This window comes from Panicum hallii, chromosome 2 (assembly GCF_002211085.1).
Source record: "Panicum hallii strain FIL2 chromosome 2, PHallii_v3.1, whole genome shotgun sequence".
NCBI lineage: Eukaryota > Viridiplantae > Streptophyta > Magnoliopsida > Poales > Poaceae > Panicum > Panicum hallii.
In genome coordinates, this window is record NC_038043.1 from 13,338,711 (window position 1) to 13,350,958 (window position 12,248).

A 12,248-nucleotide genomic window follows, 5' to 3' on the forward strand; every position below is an offset into this window, starting at 1 on the left:
TCACGGTAAGTTAGGTATGGAATCGAATCCTCTCATCGTTCTCTTTCATTTGCCCCGCTCCTTGCGACCTCTCGTGCCCTAGAACAACGGGAATTTGGAGAACAGTACCCGCCGATCATTGGCCTGTTTCGAGCTTTTTGCAATTTCATCCCCGAAGAATTACGTAATTATCGTGTAATTTTCTGTGTCTTGCGAAAATTGCAGAAAACCCCTAGATCTATTACATCTTCTCAATCCAGCCCCACTGTGGAATTTTTCAGATCTAACCCTGAACTTTTCCTAATTTGCAAGAACTATTTTCTGTGTCTTGTAATTCTTTCCTGCTAACCCCTGAAGTCTATAGTTAATTACGTGTAGGTCTCTGCAGCATTGTTTCATGCATAATTTCCACATTTTAGATCCGTTTCGATCCGTTCTTTTTGCGTTAATCTTCTAAAACCCTAAGCTATCATTTAGTAGTATTTTTATACCATAATTTCTATTTTTAAAATTAGATATCAATTTAATTTGAATAATATCATCTAGTTTTTCGAAATAAAATTCAATTAAGTCTTTATTCTGGTTTTCTTAATTAATGTAAATTTGATTAATATTAACTTAAATGTGATTGTAATTTAATTTGTTTAGTTCAACTCGAATCATAAAGTTCGACGTTTAGATGCTCTCACTGGTTTCTTTCTAATTAATTGTTTAATTCGGATAATTCGTATATAGACAATTATATATAAAATTTCATTGAGTTGTATCTCATCTTTATAAATGCAAATATAATATGAGTTAATTCTAAGTATGGATATTTATCTTTTATATCTTTTACATTAGTTTTCTAAATTAAAATAAATAAAATTCTATAGTTCTTTTATTTCTTTTATAACACAAATCTTCCAATAGTTGTTTCTTTTCAACCCTAGCTCTGTTTTCCATGTTTATTGCTCTCTTTTGACCGTAGCAACGAGCTCTATTCTTTTGTACGTTCTTTTAAAGCTTTCTTTTTGTTTGGTATATTTGTTCTTAGTTATTCTTGTTTGTTGCTTGCTTGTATGATTTTGGCCCGATGCTTGTGTGATGTTAGAAGGAGCGTGATCTAAGAGCTTTGAAGATTTAGAGTTTCAAGAATAAGAGTTGAAGACTTTGAGCAGCTATTCTCTAAAAGAAAGGCAAGTGTTTCCTTGATCATTCTTTTATCCTAATAATCACAATAAATATAATTTTTCTTTATATGCATGCATGTGTCCTAATTTTGATGAATCCTAATTAAGGATATGCCTAGTCTTCATGATCATTCCTTGTCAACCTGGGTTTTTACCTTTATGTTGGGTAGCTATTGCTTAGTTGCTATAACTGGTTATGGTTTGGGAATAATATATAATTATGATGATAACGATGATGATACTACACCTGTTTTATCCATGTTCACACTCTTTGTGTTGTTAATCACAAGATAATATGTCTTAATCGGAACATGGAGAACCACCTAGAAAAATAGTGCAACCACAATACTATATGGCTCTGGTCTTGACTAATTAATTAGAAACTCTAGCTTGTGATGATCTTACCGAAAGGGCAAGAGGGGAGTGCATTGATGGGGTATAGCCCAGTCCTCTTAGAGGCTTTGTTTATGGTCCTTGGCTAAGGTACCGCCTTATTAGGGAGTGTTATGACCCCTGCGGCCTGAAACCTTAACGGATTGTCATAAGTTAGGGAATCTTTGTAAAGGCCTCGTAGTTAATCCCTTGCCACTCACCTCAGAAGTGTTTAAGAGGCTAGCTACCTCGGGTAAATTGGGAGATACGAATTGTGGGTAAAGTGTACAACCTCTACAGAGTGAAAACTGATATATCAGTCGTGCTCACGGTTAAGAGCGGCTTGGACCCTCACATGATAATTGAACTTGAAGAAGAATTAAATCGTGGACCATGGTTATGGTTAAGGTTATGTTTATGCTATATCTCTTCTATTTCTTTTAATGCGGATTTTGGTATGAACTTATACCTTAGTAATCAGAGGCTAATAAAACTTGACCAACTAAAATTGCTTATCGCAGTAAACCAGTCAGCCTTTCCTTGATTTTGGCCTTCATGTCATATAATTCCTAACACTTGCTGAGTACCAACCATAAGTGTACTCACGCTTGTTATAATTGCTGCTCAGAGGAGAAAGTGATGTGAAGTATTTTGAAGATGATGCTGAGTTCTAAGCCTGCGCAACCCCCGGTCGATTGCCCATGAAGTTTGGAGTCTTCGTTTTCAGGATAAGCTGTATAACTCTGATAATTTTTATAGTCTTTTAATTCTTTTTTCGTGATACTGTTGCTGATTATTGACTGATGAAGTCACTGTATGTATGGAACTTGATCCTAGCTAGTTATGCATTCGGTTTTGTCCATAAAAATTAGGTGTGACATCACCCCATCAGAAGGACAGCCGGTATAAGTCGTCGCCGACTTCAAACCACTTCAAATCAGCCATGGCCATTGGAATGTCATGGGCAATGCTCCACCAGATCAGCTTATTGCCTATTGGCCTAGGATCAACAGCCAGAAGAAGAGTTGAACAATGCGAGCTGCTCTAACGAGTTTGTAACCAAGTACCACCCAAAGTGAAGGTGCTCTGGTGGTGAGTAGTTTATGATTTCCTTCCCGCACGGCAGATCCTAAAGAGAAGACATGTGGATCCAATAGGAAACTGTAGGCCTGTAGGCCTGCACGCTTGCGTTTTGTTTTCACTGCCTACAACTGAAGCTGCACAGCCAGCAGCTCAGCTGCAAGCCTGCATGCAAGGCTCAAAAACCGTTGTATTTGCTGCTAGAGCTCGCTGCAGTAGCTGCCAGTACTGTACTACTGTTAGTGCTGCTGCTGCTACTGCTTTTTGGCTGCAGCTCCAGCCGCTTCCGAACGCTCCCACTGTGATGTATGCGGTGCAGATGAAGAATCGATCAAAAATGTTTTGATGGAGTGTCCTAATGCAAAATTGTTTTGGAAGTATACAAACGAACTAACGGGGTAAAATTACTTGACCTGCATCCAATGGCATATAGCAATCATCATGTGTGGAATGTGGACATTGTGGATGAATAGAAACAAGAGACGTCATGGAGATGCTATGATGTCAATGTAGCAGGCTGTGTTTTGGCGCGTGACACTATTTTTGACATTTGGGAGCTGATCCATTCAAATAAACAACCTAATATGGCACATAACTACTAGAGCTGGACTAAGCTAACAGTAGGATGGATGAATTATATTCAGATGGGGCCTTTTATTCATACGAGAATAGTGATGCCACTGGCATGATATTGATGGATGAGAATGATAATTTTTACGGGGCAAGAGCCATATGGTATGACCACGGAGGTGGTTGCTCGCCGGGATGGAATGCAGCTCACAATCCACCAAGGCACTCATAAGTTAATCATGGAAATAGACTGTCAGGCGCTTGTGGACCTTTGCTAGAATATGAAAACACATAGGTCTGAGATCACCCAGATTCTTATGGAGATTAATGAGCTTAGCAGGTGTTGTGTTGGTTTTAAAGTTTGTTTCAGTCCTAGATCATGTAATAAGGTAGCACACCTTTGTATCAAACAAGTTTCTCCCTCGATGATTTGGAGTGAGTGGATAGATATAGCACCCCACCCAATACGTGAGTGCTTGATTGATGATTGTTATTCTGCTATTTGAGTAATGAATGAAGCTCCCGTCAACAACATAAAACAAGCTAAAAAGAGCATAATAATCTTTCCGTTGTATTTCAACTTGCTTTTAGTCTATGGATCCAATCACACTATATATAATTGTAGTCGGCTAACTTTTGGTCCTAACTAAACTTTATTCCTAAGTGATCCACAGGAGCTAAAATGTATGCCCCATGATCCCACATCTACTGAAGACATAATACACCATGTTGCTATCCAGCTACCCTATTCCTCATTGGTCTTTTTACAGCTGACTTGACTCCGTTATGTCTCTCAAACGAAACAATGGCAAACCAATGTTTGGCTTGAAAACGTGGGTGCAAAATCACCAAGTTAAACAAATAAGGGCAAAATCACCATTGGCCTTCGAAATAGGGGCAAGAATACAATTGACTTCTGAAATTTCTTTTAAGCAATGAACGTAAGGATTTTATGGACCTTCGAAGTAGGGGCAAGGATACAAATGACTTTCCAAAATTTCTTTTAAGCAATAAATTAAATATTGATCAGGATTTTGTGAACCTTCTAAGTAGGGGCAAGAATGCAAATGACTTTTTAAAGTTTCTTTTAAGCAATGAATAAAATATTGATAAGGATTTTGTGGACCTTCTAAGTAGGGGCAAGAATGCAAATGACTTTTTAAAATTTCTTTTAAGCAATGAATAAAAATTGATAAGGATTGTGGTAGGCTAGTTGCGACAAATCTGTGTGCCTTCATCAAAGGTTGGTTTGTCTTGGAAAATGTTGTTGCTGCTCATGAAGTTATTCACGATGTAAAAAAGAGAATGTGGATTATTTTGAGAGCTGATGTATGAAATATAAGAGGTATGACAGGTGAATTTAGAGTTCTTAAAAGATATACTAGTATCTAAAAGTTTTGGGGATAAAAGTGTGGTGTGGATATGGAAAATTGTTAGGATTCATGTGCATAGATATTAATGATGAGAACATTATATACTTCTAACCTGGAAAAGGTGTGAGCAAAGAGGACCTTCTATCACAACTTTTGTTCAACTTATATTAGTGTCAAATGTGTGTTCACTAACATGCTAGCTACAGCAGCAAACCAAGATCTGATATTGGCTTGGTGCCAAGTGTTTACCTTGGAAGTATCATCAGCCTTCAGTATATATGTCCTGTTCTTTAGTAATAATTTTGATAAAGTTAGATATTTTAAGTGGCTTTTAGCCTGCTATGAAAATCTGTATGGTCTTAAAATTAATTACAAGAAGAGTGATATGATGTCTATCGGGCTAAAAGAAGATGAGAAACAATCTTTGGTTTCATCAGGGAGTAAGCTGGCCCCGATGGTAGCGGTGGCAAAGGCGCTGGGAGTGCCACGCCAATGGAGAGTACTCGTTAAAGAATGTCTTCAAGCACTAGAAGTCTGAATCTGTTGTAAACTTGACATTTTTTAGCATATTAGTGACAGCGATGTCATCTAGCCCTTGGTTCTGGGAGTCAGAACCAATGGAGCTGCGTTCTGGGAGGTTAGGCGGCGGGCAGAGCAAGGTCAGCGATGACGTTTTTATGCAGCGCGCTGTACTGCAGTCAGGAGATGAAATTAAAACCACTCAAAAATAAAAATAAAATGGGAAAAAGAGGAGAACGGGAAGGAAGGAAAAAAAGTGAAACCGGGTTTCTGGAAGAGGTTGACCGCATACAAATACTTGCTGCATTCAGACGTGACATGGCTGCGTGCAGAAAAGTTTCACTAGTTTTCAGGCTTGAGTCCCAAAAAAAAAATGCACTCAAGTCAACCGCAACCAGCACACAGGGCTACTTGCCACGGAGGCTTGGGTACGGCACTACGGCAAGTCTCAGAGACTTTTCGTCCATGCGTCGAGGTTGCCTACACAATGACGATTGAAGAATTTGACGAAGGCCACAAAATGTCCCTAGTCCCCGACAGCGACACACGTGCGTACCACCGCAGGCTGGCCAGGTCGCTAGGTCGGTGTATCGAACGCGCGAATTGATTAAGCTGCAGATACGTGCACTCTCCATGCACGGAAGAAGACGATCATTACAAGATCAGAGAAGAGAACGAACTTTTGCAATTCTACACCTTAGGTGTATACATCTAACTAATTATTGAATAAATTTTTAGTAATAACTACTATGTGCGATTATTGAATATCATTTTACTTAGATTCAGTAATTCGGCAACTTGGTTCAATAATTTTTGATAAGTTCAGTTAGTAATTGGACTACTAGGTGTAGAATAAATACTATATTTAAGATGTAAAATAGTATTACTGATCAGAATATAGAATGATTAGCTAGCAGAGAGCCGCCGCCGCCAGTTTGGAATCCTTCTTCTTCCTCATGTTCACTTGTTGCACAACGAACGCAACAACTTCTGTTGACGGGTGCACGCAGCAGTACGGTGGTCAGACCATGCGTGGAAAGGTCAGCCAGGCCAACAAACCCAACACGCAGCCGACTAGCCGCAGGTACGCGTACGTACGCCGCTGAAGTGACAACGCGGTCGATCACGCGAACTGGTCATAGCTTTTACCAGTACGTAGCAGCAAATCCAACGGAAACTAGGCTCGGTACATCTATCTGCCACCTACCGCGCGCCCTCATCGATCACATAGATGCTATATATATATGCCCCCAATCTCTCGGATCAATCCATCCAGGCATACATTCATAACAAGTTTCTAGCTCTGCAGCACGCTAGCTTGCTCTTCCAAGAAGCTCGGCGATCTCCCCTGCTTACCACCCCTTCCAGCAGCTAATAGCTACCAGCTGACTACTTGTGCCATGGCAACAAGATTTATCGCCGCTGCGGCCGTGATGGCAGCGGCCCTCGTCGGCATGGCGTCGGCGGCTGTCTACAACGTCGGCGAGCCGACCGGGTCCTGGGACCTGCGGACCAACTACCGCGACTGGGCCGCCTCCAAGCGGTTCCACCCGGGCGACCAGATCGTCTTCAGGTACACCCCGCAGGCGCACGACGTGGTGGAGGTGAGCAAGGCGGACTACGACTCCTGCTCCACCGCCAGGCCGATCGCCACCCACACCTCCGGCAACGACGCCATCACCCTGACCTCCATCGGCACCCGTTACTTCATCTGCGGCATCACCGGCCACTGCGACGGGGGCATGAAGCTCCAGGTCGACGTCGTGCCCGGCGCCACAACCTCCCTCGCCCCGACCGGCGCTCCCGGCGCCAATGCCCCGGTCTCTCCCCAGACCCCGTCCACGCCCGCTTCCGCCGCTACCAAGGCCACCGCCACCGGCTTCGCTCTCGCCGCCGTCATGTTGGCTGCCGGCCTGATGGCTTAATTAGTTAAAATTTCTTCTTGTATCTTGTACATGCACATGCATGCTTATATTTAGTTATAATTGATTGTTGTATTCTTTTGTGGAGAGAGAGGTCGATACATGTGTGTACGTATATAGAGAATTAGAGATGAAACACTGTCAGCATATTATATACATCTACATATATAATATATTAGTAATATGCCCGTGCGTTGCGGAAAAGCGTAGGTGAGTATTAAAATTTATAGAGAACTGTATACGCCACACAATCATATTTCATGCACAATTAATACTAAAGATGTAAACTATGAAAATATATTTTAGAATATGTTTAATTGTACTCGTTTGTAATTTAGGATAGTTCGACTTATGATAGACTCAAAATATGATTTTTTTTTTGGCATGGATGAACTACATATGGAATGAAACAAAGAAATGAACAACATTCTGTTACCCTTCATTCTTACTTTTCTTTTCAGTGTTTCATTTATTTCTAGATCCAGAAGGTAACAAGGAACCGGTGCTCTTCATGTGAAAACTAAATATATACATAACATGGATAAACAACCTTAGCTTCTTCATTGGTCAATGGTGGATCATCCTATACGAGTGTAAAAAAAGTGAATTTTTTTCTGAAAAGCAAACTTTTATGGTATGGATTAGTCTTGGGCTCTTGGCGCAACAAAGACCAGTAAAAATACCATTTTCTTGAAACCCATCCCATGTAATAGGCCAGCGATTTAGGTTGGTCACTGACGGATGTAGACCCCCGTTACCAGGGTCCGACCGGCATCCAGATGAGCCGGGCTGACTACACAACAAAGGCATATTCAGCTCAAATACAGTTGTAATATGATTAGATCTTTTGTATAGTAATCAACTAAGAGACTTGCTATGTAACCCTATCCCTCAGAGTATATAAGGAGGGGTAGAGGTACCCCTAGGTGTCACATCATACCAGCCACGATGGCCTCCCATCGTAGGCCTCGGCGGCTTCTCATCCCGAACGCAAGGCAATATAAATTCATCCCAAACAGGACGTAGGATATTACGTGCATTGCAACCCGAACATATCTAAATAGTTGCTTTATGTTACCATCAAGTTCCTGGTTCTACGATCTCCCTCACCTTAAATCTACCGCCGAACATACCACTGTTGGACTTCCCGAAATGCCAGCGCCAGGTAGGGGATCATGGATCGTTAGGATCATTACAACGAGCTTGATGGCAGCAATGGTCAACAACCGGGTGATTCGTTCTTAACATCACCCCCAAATCGATCTGTTCTTGAATTTTATAAATCACATATTGTTTTTATTTTCCGATCTGAATCGACGATTCGACCACTGCGTGGTCCACGATCCTGCATGTACTGGCGGCGCCCTTCCCGCCCATGGATCCGCGTGAGCCCTAGCAATCGATCTGTTTGCACGAGGCGGGCTATGCAGGGGGTAGGATTCGGTCAGCAAGACCTGGCCACTCGGATGCATTTGTTCCGTGCGTGCGACGAGGAGAAGCTTTTCATGCATTTAGGCCACACGCACACCAAAACGTACCGGGAGTTTTTAGACTCCTCACTACACGTACACAAGAGGTGTACGCGCGGTGCGAGATCGCCTACACACCATCGTGAACAACAATGGCATGCACTACTTCGACAGCCACCTCCTCGGCCACGGTGACCACGGTGACTACTTCGATTCGGCCACGGCGACTACTCCGACTATCACGCCGACTACTTCGATAACTGCCTACTCGGCCGCGGCAACTACTCTAACTCGATCACGCCAACTACTTTGGCAGCCGCCTCCTCGGCCACGGCGACCACACTGACTTCCATAGCCGCCTGCTTGGCCGTAGCGACTACTTCGACAGTTGGCTACGGACTACTTCAGCTCATCCGTAAATCAAGCTAAGTCATATTTTAATAAAGATTTATCAATTAAATATTCCAAAGTATCCGTGACTATATTCTTAAATCTCTACGACTATTGCCGACCATATCGTGCATGCTCCCGATTACCTATGCGGTCCGCCTGCTACATGGGCAGTCGGGCTACACTTTGCAAATGCGCTCTATGTGCGCTCTCTTTTCTCACATGGCACCGACTGCTTTATATCCTGCTTTATGTTTTCTCTTAATGGTTGCTAAAGTACTCGGGTAGCACACGCCTTAACTCGTGAAACCTCGGCTTCTCTTGCAACTCTCTCATCACGTGTCCGATGACCCGCTCCGAGCACAATAAGTTGAGGTCGTGCAGGGTCAGGTGCTTAAACATAACAGGCTCACTGCTCAAGGAAATTACATGACCTCACAAGAGCAAGACGCAAAAGCCTTCATATTAAATCGTACCAGGTCCAATACCTTCCATTATTTAATATTTCACATTATGCTACACAATGTTTGTATCGTTCTCTACACCACCAACTACTCAGCGTACCTTCGTCATCACGTTTGGCTCCCATGCTTGGGGCTAGGTTCGACTGGGCACTCGGCTTGCATTCGGCTACCTGACTCGGTGGGTCTCCGCCACTCCGCTAGCGATCCTACTCAGTAGCTGGGCACTGCTACTTGACTCGGCGTCTCTCGGCGACTCCACTAGTGACCTGCTCGGTGGCTGGGTGCCGCTACCTAACTTGGCGTGTCTCCGCGACTCCGCCAGCGACCCTGCTCGGGGGCTGGACGCCACTACTTGACTTGGCGTGTCTCCGCGTCTCCGCCAGCGACCCTGCTCAGGGGCTGCCCACCGCTACATGACTCGGCGTGTCTCCGGGACTCCGCCAGCGACACTGCTCGGGGGCTGGGCACCACTACCTAACTCGGCGTGTCTCGGTGACTCCGCTAATGACGTGGCTTGGGGGGCTGGGTGCCGCTACCTGGCTTGGCGTTTCTCCGCGACTCCACCAGCGACCCTGCTCGATGGCTGGGCGCTGCTACTTGACTTGGCGTTTCTTCGTGACTCCGTCAGCGACCCTGCTCGGGGGCTGGGCGCCGGTACGTGGGCGCCGGTACGTGACTCAGCGTGTCTCTGCGAGTCTGCCAGCGACCCTGCTTTGGGGCTAGGTGCCGCTATGTGGCTCGGCGTGTCTCCGCAACTCTGCCAGCAACCCTGCTCGAGGGCTGGGTGCCGCTACCTGACTCGGCGTGTCTCGGCGACTCCGCCAGCGACCCTGATCGGGGGCTAAGTCAGACCCGGAGCTACGGGACTGTGTACATAACGTAGTTTAAACAGGATTAGAAGATAAAGTCTATCTTATCTCTTATTTATGTTGCTCTCTACTTGTATGGGTAGGAGATAAAGCTAGTCGGTACAGAAGGAAACTACTCGAGTTATATTCGGGTATGATTCCTTGGCTAGTATTGGGCTAGGATTCATGTAATCCTGTCCTCCCGGATATATAAGGGGGGCAGGGACCCATTCAAAACACAACATCTACACCCAAGGCAATACAAACCATCATACAGGACGTAGGGTATTACGCACCTCGCGGTCCGAACCTATCTAAATCTTGTGTTCCTTGCACCTTCGAGTTCCTGATCTCGGCGTTTCCTCACCTAAACTTGCCACCTTGGATATACCCCTCGGTGGGCAGCCGGTAAAACACCGATAGCTGGCGCACCAGGTAGGGGAGCACATCAAAGATCCACTGGCGAACTCGATGGCATCTTTCCAGTTCACCAGGTCCGTACCCTCTCAGGGCACGACGTTTGTTCTTGGCTCGTGGGTCTACATCGCAGATGGAGCGGGCGGTTTCCGTCGATTCCTCGTCGACATGAAGCCAAAAACTCCCGTGGCAGGTTTTCATAGCGACCTCGACAAGTTCGTTGATAATCTTGATGACTTGTCAATCCATGGATTCGCTACGAGGATCGAGGAGGAGTCTGCTTTCGGTGCGACTCCATGCAGCGCTGCAACAACCTTGCTTGGGTTGGACCCGTTCCAATCTGAGGACTTGCGTAGCCGATCGCGACTCGGTCTACGCAATTTGGCCACTGATCTTCAGGAGGCCGACGTCTCCGAGTCCCTCTCCACATTGGAGAAGGACTTGCACTCTCTACTCCAACTTGGAAAGCCCGAAGCCACCATGCATCGAGAGGCTTCGGGTTGTTTTGGTGCCAACAGTCTGATGATCACCTCCACTCCGGAGGGGCGTTTCGTGCATTGGAAGGGCATGAAACTTTCCGATCTACTCGAGGCCGAGTACCGACTTGTGGCACACCTCGAGCCCTTGCCTTTTCAGGAAGGCAGGCCATTAGCCACTGTGATAGAGGAGTCAACTGAGCTAGTCGACACGAGCTCCGATGAGCTCATCTCACTCCAGGTGCTGATGGCGGAAGAAGGCGAGGATGATGGCGACTTGCCCATCGTTGACTTTGATGCGGTATCTGAAGATGAGGCCACAGTCAACACCGGCGACGAAAACAGCCGATCGTGAGGCACGGAGGACCTGGAACAGAGCTCGCGCAGCCCGCCGAAGGAGGGTCAATGAGCGCATACGATCTATGCATCGTGAGCTTGATGCCGAATTCGCTGCCGTAAGTGAGCGGGTTTTAGGACTTCGGTGGCCGACATCACCAGGGTAACGGCTATACTCGAGCGCAGTAACGATCCAAACGTGCGTCAAGCACTTCGCTACGCACAGAGGGCTTGGGTTCAGCTTGATCAACAAAACCCGGCATCTACTCTCAGGGAGGAGGCACGGCCGGATTTAGACGCGGAACGCGCGCAAGAGGTGCAGGGAGCAGCGCAGTGGAGGCAGGCGGTGCGCAGGAGCGAAACGGGCGGTGCTGGCGCGAGCGGGAGCCGGGTGTGCAGGCGCGCGCAGACCCGAGCTGAGTGAGTAGGGCGGCGCTGCGCGGGAGCGAGCCAGTGCAGGACGGCTCGGGCGACGCTGAAGCGGCGGCGTGGCGTGACGCAGCACAGAAGAATGCGCGCGAGTGCGGCAGATGCGGGAACCATGTGGAGGCAAGCAGCCCGAAGCGAGCAGTGCCGTGTGGAGAGCGCTGGAGGCGCGGTTGGCGGCGCGCGCGCGAGTGGCTCGGCCGGGGTGGAGCAACGCGTGCGCGGCAGAGCAGAGCACGGCACAGGTGCTAGAACGGGCCGACAACGCGGGAACTGCGGCGTGCAGATTGGGTGAGCCCGGGGGTGTGCGAAGCTCAGGGCCAGCGATGACCGGAGCTACCTTTCGCCAAGCAAGCGGCAGTAGAGCAGTGCAGCGCGCAGCCAAGGCACGGCAAGGCCGAAGCGAGCGCGTGACCATCAACGGAAGAAGGAGGA

At 46.3% G+C, this 12,248-nt stretch overlaps 1 protein-coding gene across 1 annotated transcript; it reads left to right on the top strand.

Annotated features, from left to right (window-relative positions):
• Positions 1-6,329: 6,329 nt before the first annotated feature.
• LOC112882078 (mavicyanin-like) lies at positions 6,330-7,191 on the top strand. Its single transcript, XM_025947058.1, has one exon. It carries the CDS (start codon positions 6,466-6,468, stop codon positions 6,988-6,990), a length of 525 nt encoding a protein of 174 aa, XP_025802843.1. The 5' UTR covers positions 6,330-6,465; the 3' UTR covers positions 6,991-7,191.
• The last annotated feature ends 5,057 nt before the right edge of the window (positions 7,192-12,248 follow it).